This window comes from Cygnus atratus, unplaced genomic scaffold (assembly GCF_013377495.2).
Source record: "Cygnus atratus isolate AKBS03 ecotype Queensland, Australia unplaced genomic scaffold, CAtr_DNAZoo_HiC_assembly HiC_scaffold_48, whole genome shotgun sequence".
In the NCBI taxonomy this organism is placed as follows: Eukaryota; Metazoa; Chordata; class Aves; order Anseriformes; family Anatidae; genus Cygnus; species Cygnus atratus.
The window spans coordinates 174,054-194,455 of record NW_026110084.1 but is presented as its reverse complement, the minus strand read 5'-3'; the positions used below and the strand labels follow the sequence as shown (position 1 = coordinate 194,455).

At 46.6% G+C, this 20,402-nt stretch overlaps 1 protein-coding gene and 1 pseudogene across 1 annotated transcript; both read right to left on the bottom strand.

Moving 5' to 3' along the window:
* Nucleotides 1–358: 358 nt before the first annotated feature.
* On the bottom strand, nt 359–8,632 carry LOC118261477 (zinc finger CCCH domain-containing protein 11A-like; annotated as a pseudogene).
* A 4,662-nt stretch (nt 8,633–13,294) lies between these two features.
* LOC118261479 (small nuclear ribonucleoprotein E-like) lies at nt 13,295–15,016 on the bottom strand. The gene is made up of 5 exons (XM_035572334.1): nt 14,963–15,016; nt 14,740–14,766; nt 14,212–14,274; nt 13,931–14,009; nt 13,295–13,308 (listed from the first exon to the last, which is right to left on the bottom strand). Exons 1-5 carry the CDS (start codon nt 15,014–15,016, stop codon nt 13,295–13,297), a joined length of 237 nt encoding a protein of 78 aa, XP_035428227.1.
* Between the last annotated feature and the right edge of the window lie 5,386 nt (nt 15,017–20,402).

Here is a 20,402-nt window from a genome sequence, read left to right as displayed (position 1 = left end):
GGAAGGAAGAAGCTTTACGTTTAAGCCTTCAGAGCATCGCTCAGTCACTACGTCAATTCACAGCCACCACAGCGTGCCGATGCACATCTTTCTGTGCCAAAAGAAACAAGTGCTTTGTCCTCTTGATATCCAAGGTAGCCACCTATAGTTACAGAACGGATGCACAAGACCTTAACTCTGACCAGCAGGGAAACTTAGGACAACTGAGTGCAGCTCCTGCCAATTTCTACCAGTTCAAACTGTGCTTTAAGTCTCATTGCAAAGCCTCAGGTAGAAAAAGGATCACCTCGGGGTATCCAACAAGAAGAAGAGTTTTAATTTATTTATTTTTTTTAAATATACCCTAGGACTCTGCAGTTCAATCGTCAATCATCTTGGAAAGTTCAAGGAGGAGGTCATCCTCAGCCTTCCCTGGCTCCAAGTCGAGTTCGGCTTCCAGGATGCCGTCTGAGAGTTCCCAAAGGAGCATCTCAAAATCCTCGTCCGCAGATAAGGGCGCGTTGCCTGGGGAACTCAGCCGGCGTGTCCTTGCTTCTTCTAGCTGGGAAGAAGCTGAAGTCGAGCTTGACAACTCCATGGCTCCACAGATTCTGCCTGGCTTCCAAGATGTGCTGCAGGTCTTGGGAGAGCAAGGAAGAGAACAAGCAGTATAGGCCATTTCTTAACGGGAAATCCCTTTTCTGCAAACCGGCTCTTAAAACCGTAGCCAACCCCTCCTGCACTTCAATCTTACACAGGGATTGTTCTTCAATTAACCCAGGCCTACATTTAGAGCCCAATATATTAGCAGGTACATTTCTCAGTTTGGGGCTTTGTCTGTGAAGCCAGAGCACCCGCAGTCTAGCAAAGATGGTTCAATTTTTGTAGCAAGAGCCACTTTGCCACCTTTATTAATTTTCCTGTAAAAATGTTAAGAAGTCTCCATCTGCAAATATCTGGTTACTAAGTTGGTCATTTTTCCCATGGCACACTCAGCAGAGTTTGCTCCCCAGTACAGGAAGCTGATCTGCATCCGTCACTTCCCTCTGCTCTCCCTGCAGTCTTGTCACCTTGTAGGTTTGTTCAGGTGGCATTCTGGAGGACCAAAAGGCAGAGGACACTACTCATCATTTATCACCTCACAAGAAGTAGAAGAACTTCACCCCATCCTCATTTAGGTATTCAGACAGACCAAGAAGTCACTGGAAAGCTGTAGCGACTTGCAGCATTTAAAGAAAGTAAGTCTAATTAAGCATTCCTGCTAGCTGCTAGAAAGTGATTTCACGGGACTTATTCCTCTGATGGATTTGGGCTTTAATTATCTCAGAACCCTCGTTTTTTCCCCACATGTGACAGAACTTAGGTTTCAGTGGGATATACACCGATTAGAAAAAGAACAAGTTGTGGTCATCACCTGTTTTGGGGATTTTCTTCAAGTCTGGTGGCTGGGACGTGCTCCAGCACGGCTGGAACAGCCTAGAAAGCAGCAAAACAGTATTTATGACCCATGGGTAAAAGATTCCTTAATAGCTTTTTCCTCCATGCTGCTTCTCCTCTGGCAGCGCGGAGCCTTAGCCAAAATACAAAACCAAGGTGCTCCTGAAGAAAGTTACTATTCACTTGGAGGTTACTAATGATCTTGTGTCTTTTAAGAACACAGCATTAATGGACAAAATCCTCCACACCAGAGAAATCACAGAATCACAGAGTACTAAGTAAATAGTGCCATTAATCTAATAAATATGGAAGGGTACTACAAGAAGTCTGTAGGCAGCTACTGGATTTCAAAGGAAACAGAAGGCCTGTAGAACATTGGAGTTTGCCATCTTTTCTCCTAGAGGAGGGTATAAACTTTACAAGGGATCCATTTCTGCATTAGCCCCTGTCCTTACCATAGCTGCTTTTTTGGCTGGAGGTCCCATGGTGTCAGCATCAAAGGCAGTCTGGGGTTTCACAGCTGCTCCAGCAGAGGGAAAACTCCCAGGTGCCTCACGTTTCAGTGCCTTCTTCTTGGGGGAAGCGACTTTCCCATCCCAAGGCTTCGCAACCATGTTAAAGTTGGCTAGGTAAAGGAAGAGAGAACTGATACAGTCTTGCTCTGGGTCCTTGTTTTCTTTGTCTGTTTATTTCCTCGTGTCCCATGAGACCGAGAGAAAGGCTACAATGTGCAATCCGTGCAGCCTTTAAGCCCTCCTTAGCTCCCTCACACAATCTCATTTTACAAAGTTGATATCATCTTAACAACGAGGCCTTTGATCCTCTGTCATTTTGGACAGAAACTGGCCCCCCACATTAAGACGTTGAGGCATGCTTTACAAACACATACACGTGTCAAGTTAAGCAACACATGCCAAAGAGGAAGGTGAACTTGAACTCAACACAGGGAGGACTCCATACCATAAACAGATGGCAGAAAAAACAGAATACCAAAATTAGACTAAAAAGCCCCTCAATGAGTTAATTTCCTAGCGGGAAATGCAGAACACCATCACGTAATTAATGAAAACAGACATGGTTGCATATTCTGGCCCTTCCTTGCCTTTGAACTTTGTAGCCTTCAACTCTTTTATCCTCTGCATTGAAGGAAAAAGCGAGGCAGATCCTGAGCAAACGGAACTTGCTCAATATGGGAAGCACCTCACCGGGGCAGGTATTCAAGCATCTGATTACCTGTTAGCTTTGTGTTCCCTAAGCATTTCTGCCCTGCTGGGGCAGGTCCAGCTTGTGCTGGGGGAGCTGCACATTTTCCTCCACTCTGCTGCATCCGCAGAGCTTTCTCGCGCTTTAGTTCTTCCAAGGTTTTAACATCGCACTTCTCCTTCTGCCTTGCCTTACCTGCCGGCTCCTCGACTGCACTTTGCTGGGCCGCACAGAGTGAGCACACTCTGCTGCTTCTTGGGCTCACCCTGAATTTTTGCCCCTGCGCATGGGATCTTTGGTTTTACCATGCCATTCAGCCTGGGCTTTGGCTGAGTTTCTCGGCTCTGAAGAGCTCTCTCACGACGGATTTCCTCCAGTGTTTTCACATGGATCTCTCCCCTTTGGCTTAGCAGCCTTCCCTGTCATCAAAGAAATGAGAAGCACCAACATTTCAAGAGAGTCCAACAATATTTCAAGTCTCCAACATTTGTCACAGTACTAAGGAAAACTAATCCTGAGCGTTCCCAATAACGCATCTTAGGACAATAGCCTAACATTCTCCTCCTCTTCTGAGCCACTTGTTGTATTTTGAAGACCAGCCCTATCCAGACAGAGTTGCTACACAGAAATGCTAGTTTACTTTATTACTTTTTTCAGACTGCAATTTCCAATTTCCTGCTCCTGGCAGTGGTTCTATTCTAATTGTACACGATGGTTCACAGAAGACAGCTTAAAACCTCGACAAGGCACAAGTGGAAAATAAACACACACCTAGAGCCACATTTCTGATAGCGGCTGTCAGAAGAGCTTCAGCACTCAAGCAAGAGGAATCAGGTCTTTGTTTTCATTTCAATTAATTTTTAGGGCTGTATGAAAACGGTCTAAGTTCACGGGAAGGAAGAAGGAGAAAGTATATTCAATAGCCAGTTTGTTACCTTTCGCAGTACTAGTCTGTTGAAAGGTAATCCTAGTCTCTCCTTCACAGACTTGGCACTTGAACTGCAAAAGCAGAAAAAGACAAATTAGGGAGGCTGCATAAACGTCAACTTTGTGTTCACATTTGAAAACAAGACAGGAAAGGTAACTTTGATCCCAGTGATTAGACCCTCAGCCACCATGCAAAAAGAAACATCACAGGAAAGGACAAACAGACAAGCCTGAATACAAACCCGGGAATCAAATCCAGATGCCTGTTTAGGATCTGTACCTCTCTTTGGTGCTTTGTCAGCATTTCGCGGAAACCTCCACCTTCTTCCCAGCCTTTCAGCAAGGCTGCGCTTCACTGTGAAGGGCGCTTACATCAGCTTCAGACAGAGAAAAACAGGAATATTTTAAGAAACATTTCTTTGGCAGGAAGATTTGAGAACAGTCAACCACAAGCTTCTATTTTTCAAGCATATTTTCACAAAATTGCCTTCAGCTGCTAAATGTGTTTTTTTTTTTGCCATTTCTGCAGTCAACGCAGATCTCCACTGCAATGCATTTTCCTCTCATACGTCAAAAAGACTCTTTAATGCAGTCCTATATAGAAGGCGGCACGTAAATAACAGCTCATAAAGAGTTCTTACCCACGGAGGCTTTCCGTTTTCCTTGTTTCTCAGCGAGATCTAGTCGAACCACAGGTTCCTCCCCTAAAACAAAAGTAAAATTTTTCTATTTCATAGAAACCAGTAGCCATTAGAAATATTATACTGTTAGCCCATGTCCAAAAAAACCCAGTAAGACACTGTTTTGACAGCTAAACCACACAAACTCATCTTTCAACTATGATTAACTTAGAAAAAGTATTAATAGTCTCAGTGTTTGCTTCAAATTCCAGCTGAGATAGTAGAGAATGAATCTGAGTCTGCTTGACAGCTATACTTTGTGCAGAACAAAGCTGCATAAGCAAGCAGAATATTATTAGGTACAAATGCTGAGAAATATTCCTTCTAAGGTGAATGTCTATGAGTAAAAGTACTTCTTCACTTCTTTCCCGTTAAAAGGAATTTGCACAACTCTAAACAATAGCATTTATACACAGACTCCTATCACACTCCTGTCCACACCTGCCACTGTCAGCCTCTTTAAAGCTTCAGAAATTGCTTCTTACATAGCACTGTCTTCTAGGGCTCTTTCTTCTCGTTACTCTCTGTTTTTCAGTTATCCCCCTCTTTGCATACTGACACATTTTTTTCTTTCTCCTGCTGCTGCACTTAACCTGAGCACCAAAGCTTTCCAGTACAACCAGGGACTTTCAGCATAAAAGCATGTTTTCAACAGAAGAAGGCAGCACCAGCAGGCTAACATGGGGGAATTGTCTTCATTCTTGCTTAACCTTCCAGTTTAGGAGTAATGAAATCAAAACAAAAGCATTAATTATTACCTTCCTCTGTAGACAGTGTCACAGTTCTCACCAGTGTCCGGACATTTTCCTTTTCCGGAGCAGGAAAAATCATAGAAGTCGACGGAGGAAGAGAAGATCTTGAAGGACCTTCTGTTCAGAGCAAGCAAAACAGAAGGAAGTTTACCAAACATAAAAAACTATCACGAAGAACAAAAACCTTTAATTATTCATTACTGTCAAACGTACAGTGACCAGAGCATGTAAATAAGAGAGGTGACTAATTTGCCTCTGGTTGCCCTTGGACTTCCCATCTAGAATACCAGCTGGCTGAGAATCAGGTTGCTCGATGCCCCCAGCTAAAAATGGAAGTCTATCCCTCAAGCAGCTCCCAGCCACCATCACCTGCCATTCCGAAGCCAATAAAATTTCACTTCTTTGGCAAATAGTTGTATTCACCAAAGCATAGCCAGCTACCCGGTATTACTGGAAGAATTTCTTTTTTTTTAAAAAAAGAACATCAACCGGGATGAAGGTGAACAGGGTAAGAAAGTAGGGAATATTAACTCACCACCGTGTCTCTTAGTTTTTTCCTTCATTTTCTGCCATTTGATTTCTTCAAGTGTTTTTACTGCCAAAATTCAGACCGTCCTCTGAAAACAGAAAACAAGTTAATGAGACTAAGGCTTAGAGGCGCTCACTGAGGACCACAGATCCTCAGGCTTCTTAGTGCTCAGCAACTTTCAGAAGCATTTAGAATATACCCTGTCAACACTCCTCACAAGTGGAAGAACCATAGAATGAATGGCATTTTGCCCCTCCTTTCACCCTTCAGGGTAAAAATTGTAGTTTTAATTTTAATCCGTTTACATGATATTAGATCCCTCTAGCGTTAGAGATGGCTTTCAACAGTGGTTGCAAGGCTGCACGTGCAGCCATTTCAACTCCATGCTGTGGCCCTGTTTTGTTCTCCAAAAGTAAAGAAAAGGCGTTCACCTTTCTGACCCAATGGGCACATGATGCTATTAGGTAGAAATGAGATCATGGAAATAACCGACTCCATTCAGCACCCCTACATTCTGTTGTGTTTTTACGCCACACTGCTTTCGAGTTAATTGTCAAGTTCTCCTTCCGATTTATCCTACTACAGGTGCCGGAATACCTTGTTTAGCAGTAGTAGCACTGGCTTTCCGAGTGGAAATCATCCGTAATCCATTTTGGCCTTCCTCAGCTGGTTGCTGGACGGGAGTTTTACTTTCTTCTCCTTCCTCACAAAGCTGGTCTGAAGGGGAAAAATCTATTCAGTTATGCATAGACCAGACTGTTCGTGACTACGTAGCTCATGCAATGACACTTCAGTCCATGGTTCATATAAAAAAGCTTTTTTTTTTTTTTTTTTAATACAGCTACACTGACCTGATGAACTCGTAAGTGGACTACCCTAGGACAAAACATCTGGGACTCTAGGTTCTCTCTGCAGCTTTAACTACTACACAACATATTACTCTTCAGAGAGACAGAAAAAAAAGGAGTTTCCTTCCTAGTTTCACATAGAGCTTTACACAACAGACCAGCTAAAGCCAAGAGTGGTTCTAAGCTTTCCTCCAACATTTCAGGTTCTGTCCACTGACTGCCAGACAAAGCCACCAGTGACCTGACCAGACTGCCTGCCCAATCGCTAGTCAGACCTCAGGTCATCTGTGATTTATACATTCATTTACAGCACAAATTCCTTCCAAGAACCAAAACATGCTCACCATCATCATCTTCATCATCATCTGCAGCATTGATTACAACTGGAGGGTGTGGAGGGCTTGGGACATTTTCAGAGTTTGCCACTTTCATCACCCCCCTTAGCTATGGAGAGGGATTGGACTGGACAGAAAGTTTCTTTTGCTGCAGTGACATCTGAGCCACTTTCAAATCATCGTCCGCGGACTCAGGCGGACTTGGCAGTGGAGCTAGAGGAAGAGGAGGAGCATCAGTAATATGGCAGTTTAAAACTTTGACCACAATGCACGAAGATGGTAGGTAAGGCAGATAACCCGCACAGACAATGAATTCAGCATCTCCTTTTGCCCATCCCATCACTGTTCACACCGTGAACAATGACTTCCCTTCAAACAACAACACATCTCCCTACCACCCAGCAGAAGATGAAACAACAGAAAGCAAACTGCAAGGCAAATATCACACAAAGCAGAGAGAAGCTGAGCATGAAAGCAGAAAACAAATACCAGCAGGACACCAGCAGGACACTCGGTTTAGCTGACCACCTAGGACTGCACACCTTTTCCTGCACTCACAGATGAACGGTTACCTGATGTCTCCTACAGGATTGGCACCCACTAAGTAATATTCAAAATTAATTCTTCAGTACTTAAAGAAGAAGGACCTAAACTCACTCTTGCTTGGTGGTAAGAAGACTCCATCGATGTAACGTCCCTTTGTGTGATGAAAAGCACAGTTGGCTTTCTGACAGCCTACTGGCTGCTTCTCCCAGTAGCACGGAATCTCACTGCGCTTTTTCTGAAGACACAAAGAAAGACAAGCTCGTGATAACACGCACCTAAGGGTTGCAAAGAGATGCACAGTTCCAGATCATGACAGCGATAGGGCTGTCCCAGTACAGTGCTGAAACATCATTCCAAAGGTCAGTTTGTCACTTAAGTAGAGTATTTCCGGGCATATTCACAAAGTTTGCATAAGCTGTAACCACTATGCACGTTTAGCTTTGTCATCATTCCGTTTGAGAAGACAGGCACTCTCAGACAGCAGTTTAGGGTGGGTTAAACTAATACACCTAGGCTTATACTAGGATTCTTCAGAGGGAAAAAGAACATCTTAAATTGCCTAGGTTAACTCTATCTAGAACTACTTCTTGGAGACTTCGTTCTTCTGCACCTTTAACTTGCCCCACTGCTTCCTACCCCAGGCAGCTACAACAGCATTATCTGAAGGACTGCGGGACACAAGAGACCTGATAGATCATTCTCAAGCCTGCTCTCAGGAGGCTAGTACAGCCTGTTTATTACCCCCCTGCTCCAGCAGGTTTTAGCAGGCTATTTAGCGGTTATTCTGCATCTGTTCAGAAAATACTGTCGGCATCTAATAAAAGAAAATCTTGCTACGACATACCTAAGGCATTGATTTTATTTCCCTCTCCTTCCTCCCACCCCCTCTCCTGGTAACAGAAACCAGTGTAATTTCAAAGCAAATGAACCTATCCTGCAAAATACAAGCAGCACACCTACGGCACTGAAAAATGCTTTTGTTGATTTATTTTGAGAACACATCTTTAGGCACTCACATCAATTTCCATGTGTCTGAATCGGCAGACATTCCTGAAACAACGACCCTCCTGCCACAGCGTGCAGACCGTCTCGTTCCCCAGAGCAGCTCCGCAGTGGCGGAAGGAACAGTTGTCTCCCTGTAACCAAAAGGAAACCAACAAGGAAAATATAGTACAGCCTCAAAAACCTCCATGCTACTGCCTCAGGTTGCTACCATTGAATTCAGAATCTAGCTGGTTATCAAGTTAACCAAAGACCAGTGGGCCTCCTCCTCCTACTCTACCCCTTCCTGAAAAAAATGGAAAAAAAAAAGAAAAGCAAAGCAAAAGAAACCCAGCCATACCTTGGTACAGGTAGAATAGAAATAGAAGTAGCAATCGTCTCCTTGTTTAGACATGCTGACAAGTTCTGATAACAAGCTCGGGTTCTCTCCACAGGGACTTCCTCTGCTCTTGGAGAGAGCTGTCTTCACCCTTGCTTGGGTTGAAAGTCTTCTACTGGCTTGTGATCAGTGAAATCTTCTTTTTAAAAGTAACCCTAAAGAAAGTACCAACAAGTGAAAAATCATGAGTAACAAGCATTTTTCCAGCTTTCTTCTGTTAACCAAATTAGTCTCTTGAGGAGAGCAATGCCTTGAAATCAGCTGTTACATGAACTAACACAATATTAAATTAAAGTTCTGTAAAGCTGCCAGGAGCTTTGTCAGCAAGCGTTCTCTTCCACGTCCTCAATAATATGACTTGGAGCACACCTGGAAGCCTGAAAATGGAGTCACTTCTTAAAAACCCACCTGATCATACATGCAAGGCAATGATCAACTATGGCTACAAATAACTTCTACAGAACGCAGTATGACGCATTAAATAGCATGTGCCAGTCACTGTGGGTCTTCGAGTTCACCCACCTGGACAACCTCAGCAAAGTTATCGATCTTCAAAGACTTCCAGTTAACTTCCCCGGTAAGTTTTCTGTTTCCCAGGTTTCCCAGAGTTTCCCCGGTAAGATTTCTGTTTTCTCCTACCAAGCACCAGCTCAGTATGCAATGCTGTGTTAATAACACCCAAGCATGTAGATGTTAAACTGTAACTGCTTTGAAACCTAGTTGTTGCTAAGAAAAGAGCTCAATACACCACCTTCACAGGGCAAAAAGTCACATGAAAGAGCAGAAAAACCCAGAAGTGCTTCCTGAACTTCACGTTCCCAACAGCACCATCGCCTGCCACTCACCATTGGCCTGCCCTCACTAAAACACTTTTTTATTTTATTTTATTTTATTTTTTTCACAAACGATACAAAGAGTGTGCCAGGTATGCTGTAATGCCAGTGTGCCAGGTCAATAGAGGATATCCAAACAACAGAGGCGTTTGTCCTACTTTCCGGCACGAAAACACTTTTACAGCATTCTTTTCACGAAGAAAGCCCTCTCTGTCTTCTCCAATGCTCCAGGACCTGCTGCAGCTGCAGCGGCTGCGCTGGTACAACCCGCATCTTTGACAAATCTTTTCAACAGTTCTGCTTTACCTCGGCACAGTTGAGGTCACTCCTCTTCCTCTTCCAGCTGAGCAAGCAGCTTGCGGGCTCTGCCACACGCTCGGTGCAGAAGCCAAAGCTGGGAACACAGCAGTCAAACTCTCACTGCTAACGAAGCCACCGGGGCAGAGGGCTGACACAGACCCGCCAGAGGCGAACCGTACCCGCTCTCCCTCCCTGCCTGCGAGGCTCGCCACAGCAGCCCCGACCCGAAGCGCTCACAGTGCTTTGCTTGGTGATGTCACCCATGAGTCAGAGTCCCCACATGAGCATCTGCCTTGCCACTCTTTAGTGTTGGTGTTGCTTTTGTTTCTGTTTCTTTGGTTTTTTGAAACATATGCAGGTTATGGTAAACCTTCAGGTAAACCACAGATCAATAGGGAAGAAGTCCCACACGAGGGAAGGCCGTGCTTTTCTTCCAGGCAATGGCGCATGCTTTAACATGCTGCATTCGACAAAGAAGCTCTCTCCATTTTGCGCAGTGGCAACAGGCACGACTGCAACACACGCACGTGTAGGCAGCACCTGCAGGTCCCAAACCCTTAACCAATTTTTAGATAGCACCAATTTGTTCTGTAGTGGCTTTCCCTTAATCCATAACCCCTTTTTTCCTTTATTTATATCGGGTGGCTCTCCTCCATTGCTCTCTCTGTCATTTTCCTCCCCAGTGTCTGAGCAGGCACTGGGAATCGTTTCCAGAGGAAGGGTACTGCTGAAGCTACAACATTTACTCTCAGGGGAAAGAAAAGAGAGTATGTGAAAAAAGAATACATACTTCCTTTCTTTTTCCTTTTTTTTTTATTTTATTTTAAAAAATCTCTGAAATCAACGCTGCGGCGTGGCAGCAAATAACTCTGGGAAGTAATGATGATTCCTCATCCTCACTGTAACGTTGTAGTTAATCTCAGAAAGAACCAATTTCCCCAGGCAGTGGCCATTGGAGATGGGAAGGGGCAGTAAGAGGAAGTTTTCCTTAGACTAGCTCTTCCCCCAGAACACCTCGCCATCCAGCAACAAATTCAATTCACCTGCTCCGCCTGATCAGTCAAACGCGCGTCCGACTCCAGCACACGCCACAGCGGTGGTCCTGACGTGGTTTGAGAATCACCTATCCGCAGAATATCTCGGCTCTGTACACTCAAATAACGCCGTAGTTTCGAAATAAGGCCCAGAGCTCACACTCCGAGTGCAGCCTAACAGCACCAGAGGGCCGGTAGGCTAAACATTCCCATCCTGGCAACAGTACTGACCCGGGCAACAGTAAGCATCCCTTCTGCACTTTCATCGTGAACATCAGCATAAGGAAACAGAGACCTCCTCGAGCCAAGTTTTAAGAAACAAACACCAAGGTCACCCAAGCGGCTGGTTTTCAGCAAACTAAAGGAGAAATTAAGGTGACAACCGCTGCATCCAGAGCTTAGTCAGATCCGGAAGGCAGTTCCTTTGGGAAACGGAGGAGCAGCGCGCCAGACGACGCCTAGCCTTACAGCGCACCCCTCAGAGGCACTGCTACGAAAGGAAGGCAGAAGGTTGGAACTCAAAAGAACTCGCAAGGCGCCCGTTAAGGGGGGAGCTTTAATTTCCTCAGCAGAACCTCCCCCCTGAAGGCAGCCCAGGGACTCTTTGCTTCCCTAGGGAGACGGCAGGGACGGGGCACGGCGGTGGGACGGAGGGACAGAGGGCCAGATGGACGGCCAGACGGCCGGATGGATGGACAGACGCACGGCCAGACGGCCCAAAAGGCCTGAGCAAGGGCTGAGGAGCGGCAGGGAAGGGCACGGCGAGGGGAAGGGCGGCCCTGGGCCTGACAGGGGACCTTGGGCCTGACCCCGGGCAGCAGCTCCCCAGTCTCACAGGGCCCAGGGGGGGCTGCCTGTAACAGGAGATGCGGGCAGGTAAATTTTACAAGCACTGCATCACAACTACCCTGCAACACCTCAACTACTGACTGGGACAGCCTCCTTCCTCACCTCCTGAAAGCTCCAGCTGGCAAACCAAGGACAAAATGAAAGGCAGATGTGGAGGACCTCGTAAGATACTATTTCTTCCCTAGTGTGCCCACTGCTGGTGACACGGAATTTCTCCTGTTCCCAAACGACATCGGCACGTTACATCTTTACTACATGCTGAAAGGAACTCACCAACTTGAACACAACTTAGAATTACCTGATCCCAGGCAGCACGCTGTACGGCTGAAGCTGCTTTAGCCAATCAAGTGTGTCATGCTGCCCCTCAAAGCTTTCTTCCTGGGAACGGCTGCTGGGACACTCCTGACGTATTACTTTCTCGGAATGGCACAACTGCGCCGGGAAGGCCCCACAGCAAGACTCGTAGTTCTGTCCTTCCCTTTCAGGAAAGGATCTCCCACCGTGAATTGATTACTTTTCATGATGATGAGACACAAACTGAAGTTTTGAAAAACTGAATGCTGATTAACAGATTTCTAGCACAGCCTGTGCATCAAAATTCATTTCTCTCCATTCAGGTAATCTTAGTTTCTGAGTTACAGCTACAGTCAAACATTTTTTCCTTTTTTTTTCTTCTTTGTTTTTTTTGTGATCAGAAAAACGAGGGGACTGGTTGTCCCAAGTCAGCCAGGGAACTTATCTTTGGTCGATGCACCAAGCAACTCAGCTCTCTTGGGGAAACTTAAATAGAACAGATAGATCTCCAAACGGATACAAAAAATAAATCAAATGATAAAAACCCAACCGACACATCCGATACCCCAGCTCAATGAACAGCACAAGGGTTTAATCTACAGGCTCTGTCCAAAGCAGCAAGAAGTGACAGATTTCATCCAAACCAGCTGCCCACTCTCACTCTCTGATCTGGAGGTGTTATTTGACAAGCATGCCTATCAGTAACACTTGTAAACGCTGGGTTACTGCACCACAGCCCCAAATCCCTCACGGGCCCACTAAGATACTTTTACTGATTGATCCACAATAAACACTCCCAAAAAGATTCTCAACAAGTTAAACCCTGTTTAGAAAGAATCTGAGGAACCTGTCACTGCAGCAACAAAGGGCTGCAATTGGATGCAAAATCTCCAACACCCTCCTTAGCACCCTGCTAGCTCAAGGACTATGTGGGGCTTCCGTGCCCTGAACGATTCGGCCTGGCCACATAATGCAGATGTAATGTTCAAGAAAGCACATATCGTTATCGAAACTTATCAGATCCACAGCAAAAAGAAAAGCCCACGCTTCTATATTTCCCCTCCTTCTCCATTCACGGAAGGAAGAGACTGAAAACAAGCAGATTTGTCTTTTACATTTACCGTTAATGTGAAAAATGTGTATTTGTGAAATACATCACGTATTGTTTCAAGCTACAAAAAACTCGCTCCCACAAAGGAAGGACTTTTGACCTCAGCATGCAGCCCCAGTTACAAATAACTTCCTATCTAGCAGCGGGCCGCGTTCCCCTGGCACTCAGTCACTCCGCAGCACGGCAGCCACCTTTGTGCTAAGGATGGCAAATTCTACTCAGAAACGCTCTGTAGAAGAGTGATGTTGTCCCCTTTTCACATGGTCCGGCCTGCAGCACAGAGAAGGGAAAGAGGGGATTAGAGAGAGCCCAGAATCTGAGAATAATCTCGTGCTTTCAGAAAGTATTTCGTGTGGTTGAGCAGGGTTTTGCCCATCACGCAGAGTCCTGTTCCTGCCAGCTGCCCCACACTCACAAGTCCCACTCCAGCCACCGTCCCCGTTCCAGCAGCACGCTGTCCCTGCTGAAAACCCCAGCACTGGGCACACATCGTTGCTTCTGTCCACCAGCAGGTGGTAAAGAAACACTGCCGCTACCGCGGCTCCCTGCTTTGACTCAGAGATCACAGCAAGCGTGACAATCGCCCAGGGCCACCGGCTTTAGATGCAGCTGAAAGGAGCTGTGACCAGACTCCTCCAGCCAGTGCAGGCCGCCTGGTATTACACGTTTCAAAGACCAGAACTGGTCTCAGGCAGGGACACATTCTCCTTCATTCAGCAAAATCACCAGCTCAAAAATCATCAGGGACAGAGATGTAGCCAGTAGTTGCTCACTGAACTTCAACATCAAGGCTCGTCACACCTTTGGTACCTCTCAGTGCTGCTACCTAGAAGGCTCACCCGCGCAGGTTTCAGACCGCGCGTCACTCGGGTTGCACAGACACACGACACACCCAGCTGTTTCCTTGATTTTATCTTGGAGTGAATCTCCTCTGCGTCGGCCAGCACCAAATTCATGTACTCGTCAAAGCCCTAGAAATCAGCAACGATGCCAATTACTTCAGCAACAACACAAACCATCATCAGCTTTGCTGACCCAGGCTGGACAATGAAGACTAATTGTTATGAAGTACGATTTTTTTTTCCCTTCTGCTAGCTTTTTCTTGACAAGAAAAAATAGGATTGTGAAGGAGGGAAAACAAACTAACGACGTAACGCGGGGTCCTGCTGATACGATGATGCAGCCTTCTATCCGCATGTTCACTTGCTCGTAAAGCCACACCTGGATCCTCGACCTCTGCAGAAGGAAGGAGGAGAGTAAATTGGAACACAAACACCGCGAGCAGTTTTGTTCTCTCTCGCGTGTTCAGAAATACCTGCTAACCACAGCCGCTAGAGCTCCCAAACACTCCAAGGAGCAACTCTCAGGGGCAGTTTCAATTAACACTCTGACATTTTAGAGCGTTATATGATTGGGTGAATACTACACGTTTGCTGAGAAGACGTCTCCACTCACCAGGGAACACTCCTGCACGCCCGGCTGCACGATCCCACTCCCGTTAACACGAGGGGGAAACGCCGGGCTGCGCAGCAGCTCCTTGGACCCACCCGCACGCCGCACAGCTCTCCGTTCCCCACAAACCTGCCCCGAGCAACTGGGTGGGAGCCGAAAACTCAGCAAGGGGGATCCCCGGACCCTCCCCGCTCCCCCCACCCCCCCCAAATCCCCATCCTCTCCCCGTCCTCTCCCCGCGCTACTCACCTTCTGCAGGTAGCGGAAGATGAGGTTCTGGGGCGCTGCGGTAAGGGCTCAGCACGGGGACAAGAGCTCCAGGCCCGGGACAAGGCCTCAGGACAAGGCCTCAAACCCTGGAACAAGGCCCCAGGGCCCCGGGACAAGGCCTCAAGGCCCGGGCCGAGACCCCTGAGGCCCGGGCCGCCCCCCACCCTGCTCCCCCGTCAGCCCCCGGCCGCAGGAAGGCTACGATGGGCTGCACCATCACCTTCTGCACCTTCTGGCCCTGCCCGCGGGACGCCATGGCTGCGCAAGGGACGCTGGGATGCTGGAGGACCGCGGGGGGGCGCTCTAGCAGGCCGGGAGGACCGCGTCTCTATGGTCGCAGGCAGGTGTCCCTGCACCAGCTTTATTGGCGAAGCAGCGAGGCTGCGGGGGGGGGGGCGGAGGGTGGCAAGACAGCCTTAAATAAAATACAAACATAAAAGTGTTATAAATGACTGAGTCCCAAAGAGGATTACAATCAAGGGTTACAATTGATTGAACGAACAGAGGCAAGCAAACAGCGCTGGGTGCACCGGGAGTCTCTGCTCCACCAGGACGCACACCCGTTACGTAAGGCGGCTGGTTTTTATGCTCCCAGGCTAATACATATTCATTACTACTTCTAGAAGAGGCAGGGTTATTATAATTGGTTTCCGGAATCCGAAACCCTCCCAGGGGCGCCTGCGTATCAGTCTCTGGTGGTCTCTCGGGGGTTGCTCGGGCTGAAGGCTGGTTGTCTTCCTCCCAGGCTTTTGTCCTTCAGTTGTCCTTCAGCTCCCCCTTCCTCCCTAGTTGGTAGCCTCTGGGCCGGATTTCAGAAACTCTAGCAACATCCCGTGCAGTAGTCAGCAGTTTTCCCTAAAAACCCCTTTGTTCTCTTATCACCTAGACCCGGGCCTCAATGTTAACCCTTCAAATCTCTTAGTGACACGAATTGCTGGACCATGCCTTACAAAAGGAAGGGTAAAATATGTACAGGAGCAAGGGCACACGTGAAAGCCCAGCGCCGCGGGCAGAGGCAGCGAAGGTCGACGGCAGAACAGTGCTCGGTTTGAACATGGAGAGGGAAAGCGAGGGGAAGGTGGCCGAAGCCGGCCGCAGTCTCTGAGCTCTCGTCCTCCTGAATTGTTTTCTCTCAAAGCCATTTCTGTCTGTGTGCGGGCACCCGGAGCCGGCAGAAGTCCCCGTGAAGTCCTTCGGCAGGACGGAGGGCTGCGTGGGCTCCAGTGAGAGAGGGAGTTAGGGGAATCTTATCAAGTAGAGATAGAGCGCTGACGGCATTAAACTAGGGTGCTACTTAGTGTCTTTGCTAACTATGGTGCATTGTGCAAATTAACTAAAGCAAGAAGCCTGGGGCCCCTTACCAAGGTCAGTCTCCTACTAAGAGAGTGAGCCTGTCTTAAGAAACTGGTAGAAACTGGTCCTGCAGATGGACAAGAGCCAAGGAGCAATCCTACTTTACAGTCTTACTGACTGTGGAGTCCGTTTTCCGCAAGTCAGTTTGGCGAGCCAGGCAGGAGACGCTCTGCTCGGTTGCGGGATCGACTGTGGAGCGGATGCCCCTAGGTGCACCCCAAGTATTTTCCTCGGAGGATCCTCCACTCTCAGCCGCTCACCGCGGGAGCAGACAAGGACCTCCTGAAGCTGCGGACAAACGGTATGTTTTACAGTACAGGAAGGGCCTGTAAGTCGTACGCGTGGCCGGGGCAGCTGGTAAATCGCGCAGAGACATCTGGCGTGCGGCATAGTCCCCATGTGGGAGGAGGGTACCCTACAGGCTGTCCGATAGAGCGGTCACGGGAGATTTGGTGACCGATGGAGTGGTCAAGGGGTATTTGCTGACCGATAGAATCAAGGGGGATTTGCTGACTGATAGAGCAGCCGCTAGCGATCTTGGGAGTAGATCGAGCAAATGCAAGGTTACCGCTGCATCCCAGTTTTGGGAGCCAGGACGGACCTGCTAATGACTGTATATGAAGCAGGAGACGGGTAAGCGGGCCTCTCAGAACGGTGACAAGGTTATCTGGGTAATATTTGCAGCTGCTGGAGGGATAATAATTGGAGTGTTGATAATTGTATGTCTTATTTGTGGATGTCTGGGTATCTCATGTTGAAAGCATTTGTGTATGTGTTTGAGACAAAGTATTGTTGTGAAGTGAATTACTCCACAAGGAACAAGGCCGGAGGCGATCCAAACAAGTTTGGTTATTGTTTTAAGTGATATATTCTTGTGGTATGAGCGAGAAGTGCAAGGGGCCTCTCTGTGTGATTGCGGGATTGTGCTGTGTGAGTGAGACGCAGCATTGCTGCGAAGCGAGTGTGGAGTTCCGATCCGCGGTTCCGTATTCTCCGCGAGGGGAGCGGCCGGAGACGAACGAAGTGCAGGACAGACCGAAAAGAAGTGCTGTTTTATCCAAGTGTTGATTCGGTGGTGCCCAATATACGGGCCCGGCGGTGCATCTCGTAATCCTATTTCGTTCTTAAATGTTTTGAGTCTGACAAGGAGGAAGGTGGGAGCATTATCTAAGTAACAGTTTAAAAGTTTTGGTATATTCGCGGTGGTGTTTGGTCAGTTTCTCAAGTGTGGGGGGAGGGGGGCTGACTGATTATCAAAGCGGTAGAATGGAGAGTCACTTCTTTGGTGGTTCGGGCCTGAGCCCTGGGAATTTGGTAAGAAGGGGGAGAGCGAATTTATTTAGGCCTCAACACCTTCTAAACCCCCATCTTGACGGATACACAGGAGTGACTCCTCATTTTGTGTGGGCTTACTAACAAAGTGCATTGAGAAAAATTAGCATCTGGCTTGAAATTCGGTCTTGTTGAAATGTAACTTTTGTGGAAAAGGTGTTATTGTTTGTCTAGAAGACGGAAGGCTGAGGGCTTCAGGTGTTTTTCCGAAGTCCTGCGGATTTATGATTGGAACGGGGCTCATTAATAATCTGAAATAGTAAAGTTTGTATGTGGAAAGAAGAGTTTAATCCCAGAGAACTGGGACATTTGAGAAGAAGATTAGGAAAAGATAGTAAAAACCTGCAATAAAAAGGTTTGTGTGGAAATTGAAACGAGGGACAGTAACTAATATAAATAAATAAAAGGGAATGGGAAATCAAGGAAATGGGTAATACCCAAAAGAAAGACGTCCAAACGAAAGCTTCCTTGGCTGCATATTGGCACATTGGAAGGATATTGTTAGAAATGGGGGCACAGAAAGCAAGAGGACTTCCACTAAGCATTGCAATCAATGGTGGCCACTATATAAACTAAATGGCCACTTTATGGATCAATCGACTATAACAGTGTCTTGCAATTAATGTTGTTTTTGAGGAGAGAAGGAAAATAGGATGAAATGTTGTATACTGGTACTTTGTTTCAGCATCGTGGAGGGAAAAGGTATGGAATTAAGCTGGCCCCTGACTGAGCCTTTGGTGTTGGCATTAGAAAAGTACAGGCTGGAGAAAGATAAAGGAAGTGTTGAAAGGGTTGTTGAAGGTGTTAAAGGTTGTGTGGCATGTAGTATTTAACAGAGCTGTTTGAAGCTGAATGAGCAGGGAAAGAGGATGTAGGAACGCTATAGGAATGCTAATAGTTCCGCCTCAACCTGAGGCTGAGATCTCTAAATCACAGGTGTGAGCCTTCTGGGGCAGAGGGACCATGATGGGTCCGAGAGAGTTGTCGTGGAAACAGAAAAGCAGCTAACTCTTAAAACAACCTGAGTTCATGTGTGAGCTCAGATTGCCAATGGGACCGCTCAGGGAACTGTCAACGATTGCATTCCCCTAACCGACCCCCCCCACTGAGACCCTAATCACCCCGGAAATACCAAAGTCTGGTTAAACTGGGAATTGAGAATGTGTCCCAACAAGGTCCAAAAGAAACCCCTATGGAATTTTTGAATCTTTGGACCAACTTTGAAATGCAGTGAAGAGAAAAAAACTAAAACAAACAGACAAAAATTTGGACCTGGCTTCAGAAAACAAACAGAGGCAATTGGCTAGCCTCTTTCTAGGGCAATCGGCCCCTGATATCAGAAAGAATTTGTCTTAGGCTGCAGGACAAACTTACAACAGTCAGGAATGACGGGGACCTGGGGCATCTACCCTAGCAGGTCCACCAGTTGAAATAAAGCTAGGAAACGAAGACAGAGGCTTGAATTTTTGTTGGTTACGGGAGCTTCTTTCTCTGTGTTAATTAGTCTGTAAATGTAATAGGAGCAACTGGCCAACGGGAAAAGGTGTTTTTTTTTTTTTTCTATGCTTGAAATTTAAATTGGGAAAAATGATTGGAATTACAAACTGAGAAAAACAGTCAAGTTTGGTTCATGGTACTAGATTTAAAGGGTGCCTTTTTCTGCCTGCCCGTGGCAACTGAAAGCCAGAAACTCTTTGCCTTTGAATGGGAAAAATCCTCATAGAGGACGGAAAACTCAGCTTACTTGGACAGTGTTACCACAGGGGTTCAAGAATAGCCCCACCATATTCAGGAAACAACTAGCCTGTGATCTTGAAGCTTGAAAGTCCCCTTCGGGAAAAGGGGACACTGTTGCAATACGAAGAAGAAAAGGAATGTGTATAATGGACTATTAGTTTACTAATTTTTTTTGGCACTAATACTGTGAACCCAGCCTCTCTCCTTAGTAACAGAGTTTCCAGATTACCCATTCATGATTGCATCAAGACCGTGGGCACCGTATACTCCAGCTGACCAGACCTAAAGGATCACAGAATCACAGAATCGTCTAGGTTGGAAGAGACCTCCAAGATCATCTATTCCAACCTCTGATACACCCCTAGAAGATGCGGAGGATTGGTATAGAGATGGCAGCAGCTTCGTCCGCCAGGGACTTCGCCTCACAGGATATGCGGTAACAAACATCAGCCCAAAAGGTGGATATCATCGCCTTGATAAGAGCTTTTGAGCTGGCAAACATTTGGACAGATTTGAAATATGCCTTTGGTGTGGTGCATGCACACAGGGCAATTTGGAAGGAGAGAGAGGACTTTTATCTTCCTCAATTAAACATGCAGAAGAGGTACTGAAATTACTCCAAGCAGTATACCTGCCTACTAAAGTTGACATTAAAGGACATCAACTAGGGGCTACTGATATTGAAGAGGGAAATAGATTGGCTCATGCAGGAGCCAAAGGGGTGGCAGAACGGGCACCTGAGAGTCAAATTTTGGCACCCGTACCAAGAACAGAAAATCAGGCATTAACAAAAGCTTTAGAAAATGAAGTAGAATATTCTAAGATGTAAATGGAAAATGTTACCTGCAGGTTTAACGTAAATAAATGATGGGAGAATTGTGATACCATATTAAATTGAATGGTAATTGTAGAACATACTAAAGCATGCTGGGGAGCTGAAGTAGTATAAGAGTTTTTAAATAGAAAATGGATAGGGCCTAATTTCTATACCATTGTTAGACAGGTACAAAAGTAATCAAGCTCCAAACAGTGGCAAATTATTTTTTTTGAACTCCCAAGAAAAGGGGGGTATCAGTATTTATCGGTATTAACTGACACCTTTTCAGGATGTCCAGAAGCATTCCCAACTAGAACAGCCAAGGCTCGGGAGGTAATTAAGATACAAGAAATAATACCAGGTTTTGGAGTGCCAGCAACTATATCCTCTGACGGGGGACCAC